Genomic DNA, 24,439 nt, shown 5'->3' with positions numbered 1-24,439 from the left:
TTTTTCAGACGACTTTTTACTTTTACTCCTTAGATTTTCACGCAATTATCTGTATTTTTTACTCCTTACATTTTAAAAACAGCCTTGTTACTCTATTTCATTTGGGCCTTTAAAAAAACTATCCAGTTAAATTAAGATAGAGTGAATTTGGTTGTGGTTGGATGAGAAATATAAACATAATACCATTCCGACACCCTATTGGTTTGTACGTGTCTGCTCTCTGAAACACATGTTAATGCTCAATAGTACACATATATGCTTCTTTAATATATTTACATTATACTAAGATACATTCATTTTCAATGGCTTTTGTCCTTAATGGCTTTTTCCCCCCTTACATTACTTTTACTTTTATACTTTAAGTAGTTTTGAAACCAGTACTTTTATACTTTTACTTGAGTAAAAAACTTGAGTTGATACTTCAACTTCTACAGGAGTATTTTTAAACTCTAGTATCTATACTTCTACCTGAGGAATGAATGTGAATACTGAAGACACCTGTCTGTGATGATGTTAGTCTGGGTAAAACGGGGAGTTTGAGTAGTAATTTTATCGTGTTTTCCAGCCTGACCAGACCGTGCTCTGTCTTGCAGGTGTTTGTGGAAACGCTGGACAAATGCTTTGAAAACGTCTGTGAACTTGACCTCATATTCCACATGGACAAGGTGAGTGGGGGTCGCTGTGAGGGCCGTCTCCACGTTGTTGCTTCATATAGCTCAGGGGTCGGCACCCCAAAATGTTTTAGAGACATATTGGACCAAAAACACAAAAAACTAATATGTCTGGAGCCGCAAAAAATGAAAAGTCTTGTATCAGCCTTAGAATGAAGACAACACACGCTGCATGTTTCTATATTAGTTAGAACTGGGGGAGATTTTTTTTTTCATTATGCACTTTGAGAAAAAAGTCGAAATTTCGAGAAAAAAGCCAAAATGTCAAGATTAATGTTAAAGTACAATCTTGAGAAAAAAGTCGAAATGTCGAGAAAAAAGTTGAAATCTCGAAAAAAAAGTGTCGATATTAAAAAGGGAAGGAAAAAAGAAAAAAGAAATAAAAGAGGAAAAAAGGAAAAAAAGAGAAAAAAAGGAAAAAAAAGGTCAAACATTTTTGAAAAAGCTCCAGGAGCCACTAGGGCGGCGCTAAAGAGCTGCATGCGGCTCTAGAGCCGCGGGTTGCTGATCCCTGGTCTAGCTACAAGGTTTTCTAAAATCAAGATTAAAAATGAATAATTTCTGTCGTTTTCAGAACAAAAATGACAAATGCTCTCTCTTTTGAGCCTTATGGATGAGATGAGTTGCTGCTTTTGTTTGTCAAATGTATAATTAAAGTGTTTTTTTCTTTTTCAATTGGTAAAAAAAAAAAACAAAGTTGAGGACACAGGTGTAATTTATGTTTTTACTGTGGCTGAACTACAATATAACAGTCACATAATGTGATGGACATGGAGGCCCGGACCTGAAGTAGGAACCCAAACGGACTGCCGTCTGCAAATGTTTAAACTTCTGTCAGGGAGTCCTGGTCAAGATGGCAGCAGAAAAATAAATTCAGTTTCACATAAAAGAAAATGCATACAAGGACAAGTAACTTTACAAAAAAATTAAAAAAATATCAAAACAAGAAACAAACCAACATAAAACATACCAGGATCAGAAAGCTAAAAAGAATTCATGACAAATAATGACACTTGATTAAAAACAATGACATTGTTCTGTGGAAAATGATTTTAACATATGTTTGAACATGTTAAGAGAGGGTAAATATTTCAAGTTGAGTGTGTGTTGTAGCTCATTCCAAGCTTGCGGTGCATAAAAGGAAAAGGCCGATTTACCAACTCTGTTCCAGTGCTTGGACCACGAGGAGAATTTTCTCTGATGATCTAGTGGAGGGATCGGCAACCCAAAATGTTGAAAGAGCCATATTGGACCAAAAACACAAAAAATAAATATGTCCGGAGCCGCAAAAAATGAAAGTCTTGTATCAGCCTTAGAATGAAGAAACACATGCTGCATTTTTCTATATTAGTTATAACTGGGGGAAGATTTTTTTTTAATATGCACTTCAAGAAAAAAGTTTAAATGTCGAGAAAAGTCAAAATTTTGAGAAAAAAGTCGAAATGTTGAGAAAAAAGTCGAAATGCCGAGATTAATGTTGAAGAACAATCTCTACAAAAAATCGAAATGTTGAGAAAAAAATCAAAATTTCGAGAAAAGTTGAAATGTCGAGATTAAAGAAAAAAGGGGAAAAAAGAATAAAAAGAGAAAAAAAAGAAGAAAAAAAAGGTCAAACATTTCTGAAAAAGCTACAGGAGCCACTAGGGCGGCGCTAAAGAGCCGCATGTGGCTCTGGAGCCGCGGGTTGCCGACCCCTGATCTAGTGTTATAGCTACTAGAGTAATATTTTAATAAATTGGATATGTACGGAGGTAGTTTACCCAGTAATGCTTTTGCAATAAATATTATGTGATTTTCTCCTTAGACTCAGTGAAGTCCATTCAACCATTTGATACAAATTACAATGATGTGTCCGTGCACTTGAACCAGTTACAAACCGCAAGGCAGCATGATAGACGACATCCAGTTTTCTCAAAAGAAATGAAGATGCATGAATGTAAATTACATCACCATAGTCTAATACTGACAAAAAGGTACTTTGTACCAATTTTTAATTTTACCAATTTTAATTCTCCTCCATTAACTCCGATACTTGGTCCTCAAATGAGCGTCCAGAAACCCGGTTCTTCCTGGGACTGAAAGGGAGTCAGACTGAGCCAGGTAGAGAAATATGTGGGCACTGACGCAGGTTTGGCTATTTTTGGTTATTTACAAAAACATTTTTTTAATGTTTATACGACGGTATATGCTTACGAAGCGGGAGTGTTTATGAATCACATTTCTTTGAAACATTCAGACCAAATGCAAGATATACGTTTCTGGTCTGAATTGATAAACGGGAAGTCTGACCTTTCTCTTTTGGTTTCAGTGGTGAGTGACTAGTCCTGTTTCCTGACACTCGGAAGGTTTTGGAAACTCCCCCCTCCAAGTTGACACAATTTCCTGAGGTCTAAATGAAGTTGGTTTACAGGTTTTTGCCTCCATGCAACTTTAAATCTGGACACAAATTCTGAAGAGCTTGAAGAGCTTTGTGACGTGTGAGAGATCATACTGCTGAGCTCACACCAAGCCGCCTGGAAAAATACTAGAATAAGAAATCCTAAGATAAGAAATCCTTTAATAGTCCCCCAGAGGGGAAATGGCAGTTTAATTGATCTCATCTGCAGTTCAGCCACAGGAAGGTGGTACCGATCCCTCTCTAGGAACAATCTGCTCATTCAATCTTCCTGTAGGCAAACGTATTTGACATTTTTAACTCTCCCCCCCAAAAAAATCCTCTGTGTCCTGCAGCAAGTCCTTATTAATTACCGTATTTTCTGGACTATAAGCCGCATCCGCTCTATTTTTAAAAAATAATTAAAAAAAGATATACAAGCCGGACCTGCATAAAAGCTGCATCCGCTCTATATATATTTTTTTTTTTTTCACTCCAAAGCCAGTAGGAATAGTGTTAAGTTAGAAATCACTTCCAATAAATCACAGTGGGAGGAGCGGGGTGTAAGGTGGGTGGTCCACGGTGTGATGTCATTATTAATCAGCTGTGTGCCGCCGGTTGCGCCATAAGCGGAAGCGATCCGTGCGGTGACGTAAAATTGTCGGGAGAGTGATGCGGTACTGGTAAGAGCTCCGTTTATTAATGTGACGGGTTTTGTTTATACTTGCTGTGCTGGATCCGCATCTCGCGGCTGCGATCACTTGTGTGTGACATGGTTGCTGTGCTGATGATGCGCCGCTGCGCTGTCGCGCTGTCGGCACCTGGAGATGTGTGTGCGTTTGTTTGTGGGTGTGGCGGAGCACGCCGTTTTAAGTTATGAATGAACATCGCGGCTCAAAACTTAAGACAAGATTAACTTTTTGTCTTTACTTGCAAAAGTGCAAAGCAGTTTATTTTGTATTTGTAAATCCCCATTTAATTGTATTTAATTATGACAAATGATGACAATGATGATGACGATGGTTATTGCTTTTTGTTGTTATTGATTATATGATTCCGTTTGAGGTAATTAACTATTGTACTTGGATTTCATTTCTTTTTCACAGGTTTATAACCTGCTGCTACAACCCAAATGTACGTTGTACTGCCAGAGAAGCAGTACATTAATTTCAAGAAAATAAAAACAAAGAAAAGCTGAGTTATTCCTCGTCCACTCTCCCTACACCCTGTCCGGGGGGATTTTCAAAAAACCGGAAAAGTTATAAACCAATTCCTGCTGCTGCACCGGATCTGTGCAGTGGATAAATAAAAAATAAATAAATAAATAAAAATAAAACAAAACAAAACACGTTCCAACTGCCATTAAAGCTGCACTGAACAAAAGAGTCTGCACTACACACAAAGAGTGGAACAAAGTCCCCTGTAGAGGAACCCACTGTTAGTGACAACCAGCTCCCAGTCAACGGCAAAGAAAAAAAATGGCAGACCTGGAGAAACTCAAGAGTGTGCGATCGAGGGCACAAGCTTCATTTACAAAAAGGAGTCACACCCTCACAAGATTTGAACTCTTGGAACCAAGTGAAATCCTGACTGAATGGAAACACTTTAAAGCAGACTTCTGCAAAGTATCAGACGCAGGATACGAATATGCAGAAGCCCTAAGGGAATCAAATGACGAAGAAGTCAGAGAATCAGCAACTCAAATTGATGAGAAAACCGCTGAGTGCGCCGACAGGTTCCTCGAGGTAAAGAAGGCCACCCAGGAAACCTTCTGGAATGGCTATGCTGAACCCACGTTCTTCATTCAAGCCAAGACGGCTGAGTCGGCCATTGTTCAGGCGGAGGAAGAAGAAATTAGTCCGCACCGATCATTAAAGGACCACCGACTTAGAATTAAAGGCTTGGACAGAGAAGTCACAGAGCTTGAAGAAATGCTGCTGGAATGGCAAGACCTCATTCCTGGTCTTAGAGCTGTGGATCTCCAAACCCGCTACAGGACATTAAAGAAAAGGGTCTTGGCTTTGTCTGACAAGCTTGCAATGGAGGGAGAGGATCCTGTGGACGTTGCAGGGAGGGACTCAAGACAGGACAGCGAGGCTGATGGCTTACTGACGTCAGGGGAAAACCCAGCACCCTCATCGCCCTCTAAAGGGCCCTCCAACCTCAAGCTGGAGGCCAGCGCAAGCACAAGAATCCAGCCCCTCCTCCAGCGAAGCAGCCCCAACATGTACCAGGGATCATTCGACTTAAGGCCCCAAATCAGCCTTGAGAGAGCACGGCTGCCCACATTCACTGGTGACATGAGGGACTACTACCGCTGGAAAGCAGAATGGGAGAACCTGCAACAACTTGGAAATCCACAAGGGGCAGACTGCGTGAGGAAGTTCCACCTGCTTGGGAGCCTCAGTGAGAACGTGAAAAAGGACCTTGTCTTGTCCAGTTGTGGATCCGCAGACGACGTCTTCAAATTGCTGGACAACAAATATGGAAACAAGTCCAAAATTGTGCTGATGATCTGCAACGAGGTTCAGTCTCTTCCTCCTGTCAAAGGAAATCATTCCAGGAGGACGATTGAATTAATTCAGGCTGTGGAGAGAGCACTTTGTAACCTCCAGATCCTTGGAGAAGAAGACGCAATGAAGAACCGCATTGTCGCCCAGTCCCTAGAGAGCAAACTTCCCAGTTCATTAAAGAGGGAGTGGATTATGCACAAGGCCGACCCTGCAAACCAGTTCTCCACGCTGAACCATTTCGACTGCCTGCTAAAATTTCTGAAGAAACAGGAGGAAATCCTTGAGGAGTTGGATCAGCTGGAGCCAAACCCCGCGGAGAAAAGCACTGTGGAAAAGGGCCCGTCAGACACTTCGGAGAAAAGGCTGAAAAAATCGTTCAGTAAATCTACTGCAGGCTTGATGGACTGTCCCAACTGTGCTGTCTGCGGCGATAGCTCACATACTGGCAAGCTCTTTGCATGCAAGACCTTCAGGGACCAAGACCTCTCCAGCAAGCGAGCTCACTTAAAAAGGCTGGGGTTGTGTTCAAAGTGCCTACGGTCACATGATAAGGATGGCAAAGGGTGCACTACAAGATTCCTCTGCCCAAAACAAGACTGCAGGAAAGGAGGAATGTCAGACCATAATTACCTTCTGTGTCCGAAGCCCTCTTTTCCGAAGAAAGACACCGACAGTCAGGATCACCGCACCGTAAAACCAGGAGGAAAGAAGCTTGGTCTCACTGAAAAGCAGGAGGGGTTCCTGGCTGAACTCACCCCAGAGCAAAGGGAAAAATATAAAGAGGCATTTTCTAACAAAATATCCTCAACGGTGTGCACCAAGTCTGGTGATACACTGAGGGAACATCCAGTCGTGATGATGCTGATGAAGGTGACAACAAATTCCGGCTCTCTGATTGGAACTTTAATAGACCTCGCCTCTGATACGAATTACATAACCAACAAAGCAGCCGATCGCCTTGGATTGCACGGCGAGACAATCAAGCTCATCGTTCACGGCATCGGTGGGATGAAAAAAACGGTTGTGACCAAACGGTACTTTCTGCGGCTAAAGGTCAAGACACCCAAAGGAAAGGTGGCCGAACACAAAATCCTCTGCTATGGGCTAGAAAACATTGCTGAGGTGACTCAACCCGTTTCCCCCAAACAATTGCAGAAATTCTTCCCCAATGTCACTAGAGACGAGCTGGCTCGGCCAACAACAATTGACCTCCTCATTAGTCACCGTGAAGGTCGTCTTGTTCCCCAGCCGACTAAGATCATAGGTGACCTCGTCCTCTGGGACGGACCGTTGGGAAAGACCGTTGGTGGAACTCATCCTAACCTCATTGAAACCGTCGACCTGGCTGTGCACCGATCTGAGACTCATCTTGCAAGAACCATGAGAGCAGCCTCTATGGCGTACAAGGAGACAATTATAGCCCCAGCAGAGGGAGACAAAATAGCGCGAACCACAACAACCACCAACAAGGAGGTGCTTGAATGGTTTAAATGGGACAGCATTGGCGCGGCCTGCACTCCCCTGTGTGGCAGCTGCAAGTGTGGAAAGTGTCCTCCTGGAGGGAAGGAAATGACCCTCAAGGATGAGAGAGACCTAGAGAAAATAAAGGAGTGTCTCACTTATGTGTTAGCAGACAAACACAGCAGTTCCCCCCATTGGGACGCAGCATATCCTTGGAGAGCAAACCCCTCAACATTGCCGGACAACCGATATGCTGTGGAGGCAACATTCATAAACATGGAGAGGCGTCTGGAGAGGGAACCTGCATGGAAAAATGCTTACACAGAGCAAATCCACGACATGGTCTCGAGAGGAGCTGCCGTCAAACTCACCAAGGAGGAACTGGAATGCTGGAAAGGGCCAAAGTGGTATATTAGTCACCTGGTTGCGCCAAACCCTCACTCTACTTCAACTCCTGTGAGGATCGTGTGGAACAGCAGCCAGGAGTTCCGTGGGGTAAGCCTGAATGACCTCCTTCACAAGGGTCCCGATGTCCTCAATCCAATCAGAGGAGTCCTCCTGAGATTTAGGAGTGGACTGCATGCCGCACTGGGCGACATTAAAAAAATGTACAATTCGGTGTGGTTGAAAGACAAGGAGGTCCACCTCCACCGATTTCTTTGGAGAGACCATCCTGAGGATAACATCGAGGTCTTCGCTGTTGTTAGAGTGAATATCGGGGACAAACCGGCAGGATGTATCGCTCAGGTTGCGATGAGGGAGACAGCCAACCTTCCCCAGTTCACCGAAATGGTAGAGGAACGTAGAGCTCTCACGGAGGACAGCTATGTGGATGACATCCTCACGTCACACAACGACCCTGAAACCCTGGAAAGAATAACCAAAGGGGTAGAGGAAATCTTGAATGCCGGAGGTTTCGCCCTCAAGCCATGGGTCCTATCATGCCAAAGTGGGAGGAGTGAGATCCCGGCTGACTCCAGTCCAAAATCCCAATCACGGAAGACGCTAGTGCTGCCTAATCAGTTGCATGAGGAAGACAACAAAGCACTGGGGGTCGGATATGAGCCTGAGACTGACAAACTGCGTTTGATGACCTCGATAAACTTCTCAAAGAAACGTGGAAAAATGAGAACGGGTCTCGACCTGCGGGTGGAGGAGGTCAGGAGAGGAACACCAGAACCACTCACGCGACGCATGTTGTTAAGCCAGATTGCTGCATTTTATGACCCAATTGGTCTCGCCTCACCAGCCAAACAGAAGGGTGCGATGCTAATCAGGGAAGCTTTCCAAGAAGCCAGCAGAGACAATCCACCCACAGACACGTGGGACATCCCCCTCTCACCAAGGCTCCGGGAGGCCGCAATCACACTCTTTGAGGAATATGTGAAACTTGGTCAAGTCAGGTTTGACAGAAGCCTCACCCCTCCTGAAACCATGGGTCCGCCAACTGGCATCACCTTCTCGGACGGGAGCGAATCTTCTTATGGAGCTGTGCTTTACCTCCGGTGGACGACGCTAAACAACGTTGTTGTAAAGCTGGTGGAGTCTAAGGCCAAACTGACCCCACTCGACCAAAAAGGAGATGCCATCAAAGCAGAACTCTGCGGGGCAGTCTTCGCCAGCCGGTTGAAAAAATACTTTGAAAGACACTGTCACATAAAGGTAGAGCGCTGGTTTCACTTTGTGGACAGTCAAACCATCCTGGCGGCCATTCAAAAGGACAGTTATGGCTACCAGACCTTTTTTGCCAACCGCATTGGTGAAATACAAAAGAACGGACAAGTGGAAGACTGGAGGTGGGTCGAAGGCAAATGCAACATAGCTGATATCGTCACCAGGGGAGCCACTTCTGAAGAACTCAATGAGGAGTCACGGTGGCAGAAAGGCCCAGAGTTCCTGAAATGGCCAGAAAGTGATTGGCCTACAAAAACGGCCAGTGAGATAACATCCTCTGCTGCTGAAGACGTCAAAAAACTTCAGCGGAAGGCGTTCTCGGCAGCCGTCACCAGAGCCCAGTCAAGACAGAAAAATGGCGCTGGAACATCTGACTCCAAGGCAGACGTCGAAGGTGACGAGGTCCAACGAGAGACTCAGACTGGCGAAAATCCAACATCTGTGCCGGCGAGGAGGAAAAGACGCTGGAGCATTGGGCTGGTCAGCCTTGTGGAGCCACAACGCTTCAGCGCACTGGGAAAGCTGTGTGGAGCTGTAGCCTGGGTTCGACGAGCAGCGGAGACATGGCTGAGAAGGCGGCCCCCCCTGGACTCGCCAAAGTGGGAGGCAAGTGGCTCAACACTCTCTGCAAAGGAACGAGCGGAAGCCTTCCGAGACCTTGCCCTTGCAGCACAAGATGGAGTAGAATTCCAAGACTCGACACTGAACCGCCTGGTTGTTCACACGGATGTAAACACAGGACTTCTTCTTTGTGGAGGCAGAGTCCAGTCCTGGAACGAGGATGGAACAGCTGTTCCCTTGATACCGTTCCACTCTTGGCTAGCCACCCTGCTAGCAAGAGAAGCCCATGAATCGAACCACGAAGGTGTCGCTGCCACATTGTTGCGCACAAGAAAAAGGGCGTGGATTCTACAAGGCCGGAGAACGGTAAAGAAGACCGTAAACAGCTGTGTCATGTGCCGTAAGCAAAAGGGAAAGATGTGCCAGCAGATGATGAGTGACCTCCCTCCGCAGCGTTCACAGCGTTCTTCCCCTTTCGAAAACACCACACTCGATCTCTTTGGTCCCTTCGAGGTGAAAGACGCTGTGAAGAAGAGGACTGGAAAGAAAGTGTGGGGCATAATTTTCTGTTGCATGGCGTCAAGGGCAGTTCACGCTGATTTGGTTGATGACCAGTCATCTGACAGTTTCCTCCAGGCCTACTCCCGCTTTGTAGCCTTGAGAGGCCACCCACGACGGCTTTGGTCGGACAGGGGGACTAACTTCATTGGAGCCAAACCTGCCTTACGTGAGTTGCACAAATATCTGGACACCTTGCGAGAAGCGTCCATCGAGAATAAAGCAGCCCGGAACGGAACTGATTGGGCATGGAATTTCCATCCAGCCGATGCACCCCATCGAAACGGAGCCGCAGAAGCCGCTGTAAAGCTCCTGAAGAGAGCTCTCATAAGCCTTGGAGGAACAACGGGATCACTCACCTGGGGGGAACTCCAGACCCTATTCTACCAGGCAGCTAACCTCACAAATGAAAGGCCAATCGACGCTAGGGCGCAGGTACAAGAAGACGCAGTTGAGTACCTGACCCCCAACACCCTGCTTCTTGGACGAACAGGACTTGGAGGAGACACAGGTGGGCTTACCATGGGCACCCACCCCTGGCGCCGACTTAGGACCATCCAGATTGGAGTGGACATGTTTTGGAAGAAGTGGAGTGAGCTCGCTGGACCAAACCTGTTCATTCGTCCAAAATGGCACCGGACTAACAGAAATATCAAGGTCGGCGATATCGTTTGGATAGCGGACCAAAATGCCCTACGGGGACAGTTCCGCCTCGGACGGATCCAGACTGTATACCCAGATAGAAGGGGACTCGTCAGGGATGCAGACGTGAAGACATGTGCAGGCCTCCCTGCCTCGCTGGCAGGTGGACAACCGAGAAAAAACTCTCAGTCTCTGGTAACCATTATCCTGCGAAGAGATGTGAGGAGATTGGTGCTCCTGATCCCGGCGGAAGACCAGTAACTCCAAGACATCATTGGCTGCCATCACCCAACCCCCCTGATCCTGCAGGCACTGCCTCAGGAGGCCCCCTCCTACTCTCTCTCTCTCAGGCTGGTTGGTATGTGTCTGTGCTGCCTCCGCCACCACTTGCACCATTACACGAAGAAAGAAGATGAATACACACCCCAACCAATCCCGACAGAACACAACACATCTGTCGGGGAGGTGCCTGAACAGTGACAGTTGCACCCCTTCTTCGCGATCAACACTAACCTGCATATGTACTTTGAAAAAAAAAAAAAAAAAAAAAAAAAGAATGTAACTTGTAACTTGCTATGTGTAAACGTGTGACCTCTTGAATCTCATGATCAGTCGGTCAAGTGGGAGGTGTTAAGTTAGAAATCACTTCCAATAAATCACAGTGGGAGGAGCGGGGTGTAAGGTGGGTGGTCCACGGTGTGATGTCATTATTAATCAGCTGTGTGCCGCCGGTTGCGCCATAAGCGGAAGCGATCCGTGCGGTGACGTAAAATTGTCGGGAGAGTGATGCGGTACTGGTAAGAGCTCCGTTTATTAATGTGACGGGTTTTGTTTATACTTGCTGTGCTGGATCCGCATCTCGCGGCTGCGATCACTTGTGTGTGACATGGTTGCTGTGCTGATGATGCGCCGCTGCGCTGTCGCGCTGTCGGCACCTGGAGATGTGTGTGCGTTTGTTTGTGGGTGTGGCGGAGCACGCCGTTTTAAGTTATGAATGAACATCGCGGCTCAAAACTTAAGACAAGATTAACTTTTTGTCTTTACTTGCAAAAGTGCAAAGCAGTTTATTTTGTATTTGTAAATCCCCATTTAATTGTATTTAATTATGACAAATGATGACAATGATGATGACGATGGTTATTGCTTTTTGTTGTTATTGATTATATGATTCCGTTTGAGGTAATTAACTATTGTACTTGGATTTCATTTCTTTTTCACAGGTTTATAACCTGCTGCTACAACCCAAATGTACGTTGTACTGCCAGAGAAGCAGTACATTAATTTCAAGAAAATAAAAACAAAGAAAAGCTGAGTTATTCCTCGTCCACTCTCCCTACACCCTGTCCGGGGGGATTTTCAAAAAACCGGAACAAATAGAGAGGGCTGCAACACTGGCGGTTTTTTATTCATTTGTGTTCTAATTGATTAAAATATCCCAAAAATAACACATGAATGTGTAAGTTAGGCTTAGGGTTAGTGACTTAAAGATCCTCCTGGATCTTTAAGTCACATCACTAGCTTTTTTTTTTTATATAACTTTATTTATAAGATTTTTCAAAAATTTTTAAGACAAACAACCCTCAAACATCCCACCCTCCCCAGTTCCCACATACAAAGAAGATAATAGCAGTAAAACATAATATGTAAACAAGGAAGAAAAAAATAATAATAATGAAATAAAATTAAAAATAAATAAATAAAATTAAATAAAGTACACAAATAAAATAACATTAGTAATAATGATGCTAAAATAAATAAATAGATGAATAACACATGGACGGTTAAGGGTTACACATTAGTCCAGTTGAGGGTTTCCACAAATCAGAGAAACACTGTAAACATGACCAAAATAATACTAATACTCGACATCCGCTCTATTTAAAAAAAAAAGATATTTAGCCGCAGATATTTCTGTTGTTAAATTAGATATTTACTACATGTACAGAAGGATTTTGAACTGTAAATGATGTACATGTTTGTACCTAAATAGATCTTTCCTAACAGTGTCTTTTAACACGGCAGCAACTTTGCTGATTAAAACGGGACAGAACCAAGAGAAAATAACCGCTATTTATTTATCTATTTATCTGTTTGAAATCTGCTTCTACTTCTATCTGCTAAAGAAGAAGTAGCGTATTCTTCTTTGCATTTATTTTGTCTTAGTTTTGATTCTAATTCCGGTTAGAGCGCCCCGAGTGGTGGAAGAAAAATCCACAGAATAGAAACCTTTGTATAAGCTGCACGGTTGAAAACCTATGGAAAAAGTAGCGGCTTATAGTCCAGAAAATACGGTACTAGTATCTGTGTGGACCAACTCCTTAACAATCAAGTTATTTGTTCAGGTCACAACGAACCCACCAGGCCCGTCCACGACCATCTTGATTGAATCTTCCCTGCAGGAGATCGTGGTGCGGTCGGGTTCGGCCTCCAGGAATGTTCTCAAGATAACACCAAATATTTTTACCTTTGCTCTCCACGAGCTCTCTGGACGGACAACACACCTTAGATAACATGGATTCATGGTCATTTATTCACGAGACTCTGAAACATACAGGACTGTCTCAGAAAATTAGAATATTGTGATAAAGTTCTTTATTTTCTGTAATGCAATTTAAAAGAAACAAAAATGTCATACATTCTGGATTCATTACAAATCAGCTGAAATATTGCAAGCCTTTTATTATTTGTTATTAACCATGTATGCGGGAACAAGGGCCAAGGTGGTGACCCCAGATGGCAGCAGCGAGGAGTTTGACATCCTTGCTGGGGTTATGCAAGGAGATACATTAGCCCCCTTTCTCTTCATCATAGTCCTTGATCATGCACTCAGGAAGGCAATCAGTGGGCGAGAGCAGGAACTTGGCTTCACGCTAACACCAAGGAGGTCAAGTCGAAAACCTGCAGTGGTCCTCACAGACCTTGACTATGCAGATGACATGAGTTTGCTCTCTGACAACGTGGAACAGGCACAAGAGCTACTAAACAGGGTAGAGCTAGAGTGTGCCACAGTTGGCCTCAGGTTAAACGGCAAGAAAACTGAGGTCATCACCTACAACATTCCACCAGAACATCAACCTCTGACTACAGCAGCAGGCACTGTGCTGAAAGAAGTTGATGACTTCAAATACCTGGGTTCGTGGGTCAACTCAACTGAGCAAGATCTCAAAGTGAGGAAGGCACTTGCATGGAGGGCCCTGAACGGGATGACCAGTGTTTGGAACTCCAACCTCCCCCGCCAAATCAGACTCAGCTTCTTCTTCGCGACAGTAGAGTCTGTTCTCCTCTATGGCAGTGAATGCTGGACCCTCAAACCAACCCTAGTGAAATCCCTGGACGGGTGCTACACCAGGATGTTGCGTGCAGTGCTTAACATCAGCAAGAATGCACATGTAACCAACCAAGTCCTATATGAAGGAATGTCAAGGGTGAGCGAAAAGGTTGCTGTAAGGAGAATGAGACTTGCAGGGCACTGCCAAAGACACAAAGAACTGTCAGCCAGCAAGCTGGTGCTGTGGGAGCCAACACGCGGGCGCCGGTCAAGAGGACGTCCTACACCAACATATGTGGACATACTCAAGAAGGATGCCGGGGCCCAGAGTACCAGCGAACTGGAAAGTTGTATGGAGAATCGGGATGACTGGAGACAACGATGGACGGCTCGTCTGAGGACGACCTAGTAGTATATTGCTGATTATGGTTTACAGTTTAAGATTAAGATTCCCAGAATATTCTAATTTTTTGAGATAGGATATTTTAGTTTTCTTAAGCTGTAAGTACGGTGGCCGAGACCCGCCATTGCTGAAAATAAAAGTAACGCTGCAAACAGAAACAAACGCTGCTGCAAATAAAATAAATACTTAGCAAATAAAAGAAATGCTGCAAACAAAAAGAAACGCCGCTGCAAATAAAAGAAACGCTGCAAATAAAATTAAAAAACGACACAAATAAAAAAGCCACAACGGAAGTGAATTACCGGGGACTATTTTTGCCGATGCACCGGTTGTTGCACATTATAAATTACACGTAGCGACGTTGAACACTAACCTTTTCACTTATTTTTCATTCGTTGTTCTTCTTATTCCTAACTCTTCTTATTTCTTCCTTTTCACTTACGTCCTCTTCGTCTTCTTCTTCTCCTCTCACGTAAAAAACACTGGTGCATCAGCAAAAATAGTCCCCGGTAATTCACTTCCGTTGTGGCTTTTTTATTTGCGTGTTTTTTTTAATTTGCAGCGGGGTTTCTTTATATTAGCAGCGTTTCTTTTATTTGCAGCTGCGTTTGTTTTTATTTTCAGCGTTTATTTTATTTGCAGCGTTTCTTTAATTTTCAGCAATGGCGGGTCTCGGCCACCGTATGTAAGCCATGATCAGCAATATTAAAATAATAAAAGGCTTGCAATATTTCAGTTGATTTGTAATGAATCCAGAATGTATGACATTTTTGTTTTTGTAGTTGCATTACAGAAAATCACAATATTCTAATTTTCTGAGACAGTCCTGTACTTCTCCCGTGGAAAACGTGTCGGCGTTCCCCAACGTAGTCTGGCCCGGCAGGACTTCACAGACGAGCTACATGAAGTGGAGCGACTCTCCGCTGGGAAGTGAGCGTGAAGTGAGCGTGAAGTGAGCGTGCAGCGCTGCTGTGCATCACCGGCTGTCCTGTGCTCTTCCTGCAGGTCCACTACATCCTGCAGGAGGTGGTGATGGGAGGAATGGTGCTGGAGACCAACATGAACGAGATCGTAGCCCAGGTGGAGCTGCAGAACCGCATGGAGAAGTCAGAGGTCAGACGCCTTCTGTCTGGGTTTTCTTATGAACTTCTCATTGGTGGGGGGGGGGTACTAAACGAGTCGCCTCTGAAACAATAGAAAATACATTAAAATTCAGCAACTGTCACAAGTTTTTGTCCTTTTTCTTTAAATTAGCTGCAGTTTTCTAGATTTGAGTGTTGAAGTCCAAGCGTGGACACGACTAAGACCGGATGAGATTCTTTTAACATCCATTCACAGGTTGTCAAAGCAAAAGAATTGGAGTTAGAATTGTCTTTATTGTCACTGGACCAGTACAATGAAATTGGCAGTACAAACCCTTAAAGAGTACGACGGAGTATTAAGGCCAAACTAAGACCAAAAATAAAAAATAAAGTCATAATAATATGAGAATAAAGTCATAATATTACGAGAATAAAGTCGTAATATTTTGAGAATAAAGTTGTAATATAACGAGAATAAAGTCGTAATATTACGAGAATAAAGTCGTAATATTTTGAGAATAAAGTCGTAATATTAAATATATTATAAATATATAAATAGAGCTTCACAAGATGCTCAATATTCCTCATTTTAACACAGGGAGAAGAAGCTCTTCCTGTTCCGATTTTATTCTCATAATTTCCGACTTTATTCTCGTAATATTACGACTTTATTCTTGTAATATGACGACTTTATTCTCATAATGTTACGACTTTATTCTCATAATGTTACGACTTTATTCTATTACGACTTTATTCTCGCAACATTATGACTTTATTCTCGTAATTTCCCTTTTCTTTTGTCTTAGTTTGGCCCTAATACTCCGTCGTAAAAGAGAGACATTTAAAACCGACACACACACACACACACACACACACACACACACACACACACACACACACACACACACACACACACACACACACACTCGGTAGCAGCTCAAGGAAACAAAGCAAAAAAACAGTAAATTGCAGAAGCCTTTCCAATCCAATTTTATTAGTTAAGCATGTTTAAAACAACCACAGCTGACCAAAGTGCCGTACAGAATAAATAACAAGACAAAACAGCTCAAGACATAACATAAAAAGCCTTTGCATGTCAGAACTTTAGGTTACTACCAGATTCACCTCGGTCTTCACTCGCGTATCTGGTTAAATCCAGTTTGATTTCCTTTATTTCCTGTCTTATTTCCTGCCTTATTTCCTGTTTCCATTGTCTAAAGGACACTTTTTTAAAATTTAAGAGTAGGATTCCTTGTTTTCACACTAAGGTAATGCGCTGCTCTCTCTCTCAAGCATCGTTTTTCTTTTCATCTTTCTGCTCTTTGATACAAACCGGATTCGGTTGAAGTCGGGAAAATTGTGTAAAATGTAATAAAAACAAAATACAATGATTCGACAATCCTTTTCAACCCATATTCAATTGAATACACTACAAAGACAACATATTCAATGCTCAAACTCATAAACTTTATTTTATTTTTCAAATAATAATTAACTTAGGATTTCATGGCTGCAACACGTGCAGTAGAAGTTGGGAAAGTTTGGCATGTTTACCACTTCGTTACATCACCTTTCCTTTTAATAACACTCAATAAACGTTTTGGAAGAGAGGAGACTAATCATCTTAGCTTCTCATGGGGAATTCTTTCCCATTCTTGCTTGATGAACCGCTTCAGTTGTTCAACAGTCCGGGGTCTTCTCTGTCGTATTTTACGCTTCATAATCAGAGTTATTATCGTTCACGAAAACGAACGAAATAACGAAAACTAAAATTGAAAAAACTATTTCGTTAACTGAACTAAATAAAAACGAAAATTAAAAGACAAAAACTATAACTAACTGAAAATATATTGCGTGTTTAGAACTAACTAAAACAAACTGAAATTATAGATATAATTTCCTCCGTTTTCGTCCCCGTCAATATAAGCCTCTTGGTATGATTAATTTATTCTGCTCTGGCCGTTTCTCTCCAACTGGCAGCTACGGCACCTGAACGCCTCACGGTCAGGGACGTCAAAACTAAAACTAAAACTAATAAAAACTAAACTAAAACTAATAAAAACAACAAAAAAACTAAAACTAAGCATTTTTGAAAATATAAAAACTAATAAATACTAGCAAACCCGCACTAAAAACGCCACACATTTTCAATGGGAGACAGGTCTGGACTGCAAGCGGGCCAGGGACTGGACTGGACTCTTTTAGTCCGAAGCCACGCTGTTGTAACACGTGCAGAATGTGGCTTGGCATTAGGGCTGAAATAAGCAGCGGCGTCCATGAAAAAGACGTGGCTTGGATGGCAGCACATGTTGCTCCAAAATCTGTATGTACTTTTCAGCATTTATGTTCCTTCACAGAAATTTAAGTCACCGTTGCCATGGGAACTAATGCACCCCCATGGGAACTAATGCCCCCCAAACCATCTGCGTTTCCATGCATCAATAACCCTTTTAAAACCCGAATATTGGCAATAACCAGAATTTGCACGGCCATGTAAACACCAATAACCCCTTTGAATAACCCGAATTTACTCATATTCAGGTTTTTAAAAACCCCAATATGAGGCCTGGGTTACTCCTTTTAAACCTGAATATTGGGTCATGTAAACGCCAAACAGAATATCCCCATCAAACGGAACAGGAATCTGTTTTCTGCACATGCTCTGTTCACAAGGAATCCTGGTCTTTTGAGTCCAGGAAGTTCTTATAAACACGGAGAAACCAAGACCAGGAGGAGACTAATCACTTCATAAATGTAATGAAGGATATGAACATTTCTGCATTTGTAGACGGTAGAAAGTACCGGGATAGAAGATTTACGAAAAGTTGCGCGAAGCAGCATTTGTTTTGAATTTGGAGACAGGAAGAAGAAGCAGAAATGAGGGGAATTGTGTCATGATGTTCTCCGTGCGTCGCTGGTTTGATCCAGATATCCTGAATGATTAATCACCATGTAAACGGAATATTCCCAATGTTTCAGTAACCGGAATATTAGCAATAACCTGAATTTTGACTGCAGTCCGGATGGTTCCGCTTCCTCTTTGTTTCCTCCAGTGTTTCCAAAAACTATTTGAAAATTGGACTCATCAGACCACAAAACACTTTTCCATTGTGCATCAGTCCATTTTACACGAGCTCGGGCCCAGATAACCCGGCGGCGTTTCTGGATGTTATTCATAAACGGCTTTTGCTTTTCATGGTAGAGTTTTAACCTGCACTTACTGACTTAGTGACGATCTGTATTTACTGACGGTGGTTTTCTGAAGTTTTCCTGAGCCCATTTGGTGAAATCCTTTACACACTCATGTCTGAGGGGTCGAAGGTCACGGTCATTCAGTCTTGGTTTCCGGCCGTGGCGCTTACGTGCAGTGATTTCACCAGATTCTCTGAACCTTTTGATGATTTTATGGACCGTAGATGTTGAAATCCCTAAATTCCTTGCAATTTTGCTTTGAGAAATGTTGTTCTTAAACTGTTCAACTATTTTCTCAGGCAGTTGTGGACAAAGTGGTGACCCTCGGCCCATCCTTGCTTGTAAATGACTGAGCATGTTTGGGGAGGCTCCTTTTATACCCGATCATTACCCACCTGTTCCCAATCAGCCTGATCACATGTGGGATGTTCCAAATAGGTGTTTGATGAGCTTTTCTCAGCTTTCTCAGGATTTTTTTTACCACCTTTCCCAACTTCTACTGGACGTGTTGCAGCCATGAAATTCTAAGTTAATTATTATTTGGCAAAAAACTATTATGTTTATCAGTTTGAACATTAAATATGTTGTCTTTGTAGTGTATTCAACTGAATATAGGTTGAGAAGGATTTTCAAATCGTTGTATTTAGTTTTTATTTACATTTTACGCAATTTCCCAACTTCAACCGAATCCGGTTTGTAGTTCAGTTCAGTTTTATTTATATTGGGTCTAAATTTACAACACAAGTCGGAATCAAATATGATGCCGACATAACTGCATCCTTGTTTTAGTTCTCAGCATCTTTAACATCTTAACTGTACGGAAGAGTATTAGGGTCATGCAGGAGAAAAAATATTTGAGAGTGGAAGATTTTTATTTTTTATTGTGCACTTCGAGAAAAAAGTCGAAATGTCGAGAAAAAAAAGTCGAAATGTCAAGATTAATGTTGAAATACAATTTCGAGAAAAAAGTCGAAATGTCGAGAATAATGTTGAAATACAATTTCTAGAAAAAGTCGAAATGTTGACATTAATGTTGAAATACAATTTCAAAAATAAAGTCGAAATTTTGTGTATGAAGTCGAAATTTCATGAATAAAGTTGGAATTTCGAGAATAGAGTTGAAACACATTTCAACTTTTTTTCTCGACATTTCGACTTTTTTCTCGACATTTCGACTTTTTTTCTCAACATTTCGACTTTTTTCTCGACATTTCGACTTTTTTCTCAAAGTGCATAATGAAAATAAAATCTTCCTCTAAAATATTAATTTTATTTTTCTCCTGCCTGGCCCTAATACTCTTCCGTATAACTGAGTTCATCACGTCACACCTCTTTATTTTAGTCACGGTTTTACTAACATCAATAATGAAAACTTGACGTTTGAACCACATGTGCAGCTCGTCACTAATCAGATTCTGGGAAATCTGATCAGTGACATTCCAATTAATTCCACTAATTAATAAAACTGGGAATTAGGCTGTGTATTTCTGACTTTGCTAATTGGAGCAAATAAATATGTCATAAACATCAGTTTTTGTCATATTCGGGGGTTTCGTGGCGCTCTCTACAGAGAAAAGGCTTTAAACCTTTGAACCTTCGGTTCCGACACCAAGTGGCAAAGTGGGCGTCGTAAAAAGGTGCGAACGTGGGATTCCTCAGAGAAGGGGAAGTGTCGAGCAGCTGCCACATCCTGCAGACACGGCGCTCCCGGCGCTGAAAGACAGATCGTAACGGTGAAGGGAGGAAACAGGAAGTGTGTATGAAGCCTCACCTTTGGCTGGTTTCACCTCCATGAATCAGATTCTGGGACAAAACTCCACTCGCTTCATGGAAACCCAAGTTTCCGTGGCAAATCCAAGTCATTTTATCCGTGGGATCGTTTCTTTTACAGGTAGAAGTTCACATAAACAGACATGATAATGTGATTGGATAATGATCCCATTGAAGACTCCGCAGAGGTGTCAATCACGTTAATCAATCATCAGGATCCCCTGCTATTGCACACAAACCCAAAACAGCTGAATTTAAAAGGAACGAATACATAACATAATAACATAAATACATAATATAAATGATCCCAGACGGCTGATAAGAAATGTTGTGATAGATTCAGTCAGACTGAGACATTTAAATATCTACACTGCATTTCTACACTTCCCATCCTGCATGTGTTACGTGCGATTCGTTTCCTTATCATTTTATTCAAATACATTTTTATATACACTCATTTTAAATTGGTTATTTTTGAAGTGGGATCTGAAAAATAGGCCTTGTGTGTGTGTGTGTGTGTGTGTGTGTATATATATATATATATATATATGTGTATATATACTTTGGAGTCTTATGTGTACTATATATATATATATATATATATATATATATATATATATATATATATATATATATATATATATATATATATACACACACACACATATATACATATATATACACTAGGGCTGTTCGATTTTGCCCAAAAATCTCAAAATCCGATTTTCGATTACGATTACGATTATTTTGTGAATTGACAAAAGGCAAAGAAATGATTTCAAATATGCTGTTTTTTTATTGAACATTTGCCCCATTGGGCTTTAAGTGCAAACTTTGCTCTTATTAAACCAAAAATGAATGAATAAAGTGCAAAGCTCTGTAAAATAAGTTGAAAAAAAGTTTTAAAAAATATAATAAAATATAAAGTTTTATCTCTGAAAAAAAAAATCATCAAATCAGCACTTGCAAACATACAGTAAGTTATATTTCCAATTAAATAAAACAAGACATTTTCTAATTAAACTAATCTGGGTCTTTGCATGCTAAATAATAATCAACCCATGAAGGAGGTAGAGGTGTGTAATGGGGCACTTGTCGCAGGTATTGAGAGGTATTTCCATCAATCATTAATATGGTATCAATCATTAATATGTGCAGACAAGGTAAAAAAAAAAAAAAGTGAAAAATCGATTTTACGGGTTTCACGTTTTAACATTGTTCTAATTACATAATCGCGATTACGATTTAAAATCGATTAATTGAACAGCCCTAATATACACACATACAGGACTGTCTCAGAAAATTAGAATATTGTGATTTTCTGTAATGAAATTACAAAAACAAAAATGTCATACATTCTGGATTCATTACAAATCAACTGAAATATTACAAGCCTTTTATTATTTTAATATTGCCGATCATGGCTTACAGCTTAAGAAAACTCAAATATCCTATCTCAAAAAATTACAGGCAGTGGTTTATAATTAAAAACAAAAAAACTATACCTTTTACCGCGTGTCGTATCTGGTTTGGTCCGGTTTCTGAGGCTGGTGATCGTTGCTCTGCTGACGTTCCTCCATCCGCCTCCACTCTCTGACTCTGACCGTCGTAGGTGATTTAGAGCTGGTTCCCGTCTGATTAGTTCAAATTATGAGGAATATCTGTCTCAAAAATGTAAAGAAGAACAACAAACAAACAAACAAACGCACGACTGTATTGTATTGGGTTCCGTTTGTAGCGACTTGTTGTCGGGCTGAATCAATAACCTGATTATCAGGTAATTCTCCTCAGTAATGGGATTAGCTCCAGCAGCCCCAAACATGGTGAGATTAGACGGGTGTCACGCAGGAGCTCTAACTCTCCATGAACACTCAGGTCTACGAAACAACTGTCTCTTTCAATATCACCGCTGTGTCACTTTAATTCACTTTAATATACTGTTCACTGTTTATGTCTTATAAAAATTGCCTTTTGCACTTATCTCAGTTCTAGTAAATGTCTGTGTTGTGTTGTATTTATTTATGTGAACTTTTTAGATCTTCTATCTGTTGTGCCTGCGCACTTTATATGTTTCCCCGAGGGAAGTGGGAAAACGTCCTCTCGATTCCTTGTATGTCTTACATGTGATGAATCGATAATTATGGAGCCTGTGAAGGATCATGCAATATATTTTTAATGTTGACAGAATCGAGCGCACGTTTTATTAATTAACTCGCGTGCACGTTTTATTAACTCGCGTGCACGTTTTATTAACTCGCGTGCACGTTTTATTAACTCGCGTGCACGTTTTAACTCGCGTGCACGTTTTAACTCGCGTGCACGTTTTAACTCGCGTGCACGTTTTAACTCGCGTGCACGTTTTATTAACTCGCGTGCACGTTTTATTAACTCGCGTGCACGTTTTATTAACTCGCGTGCACGTTTTATTAACTCGCGTGCACGTTTTATTAACTCGCGTGCACCTTTTGTTAACTCGCGTGCACCTTTTGTTAACTCGCGTGCACGTTTTAACTCGCGTGCACGTTTTAACTCGCGTGCACGTTTTATTAACTCGCGTGCACCTTTTGTTAACTCGCGTGCACGTTTTGTTAACTCGCGTGCACCTTTTGTTAACTCGCGTGCACGTTTTATTAACTCGCGTGCACGTTTTAACTCGCGTGCACGTTTTAACTCGCGTGCACCTTTTGTTAACTCGCGTGCACCTTTTGTTAACTCGCGTGCACGTTTTGTTAACTCGCGTGCACGTTTTAACTCGCGTGCACGTTTTAACTCGCGTGCACGTTCTATTAACTGGTGTGCACGTTCTATTAACTGGTGTGCACGTTCTATTAACTGGTGTGCACGTTCTATTAACTCGTGTGCTCGTTCTATTAACTCGTGTGCACGTTTTATTAACTCGTGTGCACGTTTTATTAACTCGTGTGCACGTTCTATTAACTCGTGTGCACGTTTTATTAACTCGTGTGCACGTTCTATTAACTCGTGTGCACGTTCTATTAACTCGTGTGCACGTTTAATTAAATTGTGCGCACGAGTTAATATAACGTGCTCACGAGTTATTAAATCATGAACACGATTTAATCAATCGTACACACGAGTTAATAAAACGTGTGCACATTATTCTTACTAAATTGTGCGCACGATTTGGTTAAACGAGCTATCGTTTTCCTTAATTGAGTGCTCGCTCCTCTGTCCTGACGCGCAAACCGTATGCATTTCTTGTGCATCCAACGATACCCATGGAGTCTTCCTGGGCCTTGGAGTTGGCCCAAAATTAAATCAATGATGAGACCTAGATCATCATAATTCCGGCGGCGGAGATTACTTGCTCTAAACATTCTTTTTAAAGTGGCTAGACTGATCACTATACCATGTTGGGAGGCTAGAGTTGCCAGCATTTCTTTTTGCGCCATGCCTAACCCATGGTAAATTCTTAGGAGATCCATGTTTAAAGGATCTCAATGCCCTTATGGCTGATAAGGGACGCATTACAGCACGATTGAATATAACGTGTGCACGTTATATTATATTATATTATATTATATATATATATATATATATATATATATATATATATATATATATATAATATAATATGCGCAAAATTTTCCAAAATGTGCGCGCGCTTTCTTAATTGTACCCCCGCTTTAATAAATTGTGCTCACGATGACACATAACGTGCTCTCGATTAACTTTAACGTGGCCACGTTAAAGTACTTTTTTCTTCACTTGAGCTCTTACAGGCTCCGTAGATAATAAAGCTACTTTTACTTTTTTTTTTTTTACTTTTAACGGCCTGTTCTGTGTTTCCTCCGGGCAGGGCGGCCTGTCGGCGGCACCGGCGCGCGCCGTCTCCGCCGTGAAGAACATGAACCTGCCCGAGATTCCCCGGAACATCAACATCGGAGACATCAACATCAAGGTGCCGAGCCTGTCCCCGTTCTGAGGGGCTCCGCCCTCCGCCCTCGGCCCTCCTCCTCCATCAGGACCTCCTCCATCATCAGGACCTCCTCCTCCATCAACCCTGCGGTCGCCAGGGCAACGCTGCTTCTCATTACCGTCCCATGACTCCCCCCATAGACATATAAACGTAGACGCCCCATCGAACGCTGAGCTGTACGTCAACGTCGCCGCCATATTGGATGTTCAAGACTGCGCTGTAAACTAATACAAGTAGATGGACTTATTTACATAAAGCGCCTTTCTACAAAGAAATGTATGTTTTACGTCTCATTTATTCATTCACACACGCACTAATATACTTGGGAAC

At 42.1% G+C, this 24,439-nt stretch overlaps 1 protein-coding gene across 1 annotated transcript in view; it reads left to right on the top strand.

The window, feature by feature from the left end:
• The window catches only part of LOC133421823 (AP-3 complex subunit sigma-2), a 30,490-nt gene extending 6,162 nt beyond the window's left edge, over positions 1-24,328 (top strand). Inside the window, exons 4-6 of the mRNA XM_061711604.1 lie at positions 594-665; positions 15,131-15,238; positions 23,990-24,328. Of these exons, the coding sequence (XP_061567588.1) occupies positions 594-665; positions 15,131-15,238; positions 23,990-24,115 (306 nt within the window). The 3' untranslated portion in view covers positions 24,116-24,328. The remainder of the gene's footprint in view (positions 1-593; positions 666-15,130; positions 15,239-23,989) is intronic.
• The last annotated feature ends 111 nt before the right edge of the window (positions 24,329-24,439 follow it).

This window comes from Cololabis saira, chromosome 2, assembly GCF_033807715.1.
Source record: "Cololabis saira isolate AMF1-May2022 chromosome 2, fColSai1.1, whole genome shotgun sequence".
Taxonomy (NCBI): Eukaryota; Metazoa; Chordata; class Actinopteri; order Beloniformes; family Belonidae; genus Cololabis; species Cololabis saira.
This window is presented reverse-complemented; position numbering and strand designations above follow the sequence as displayed.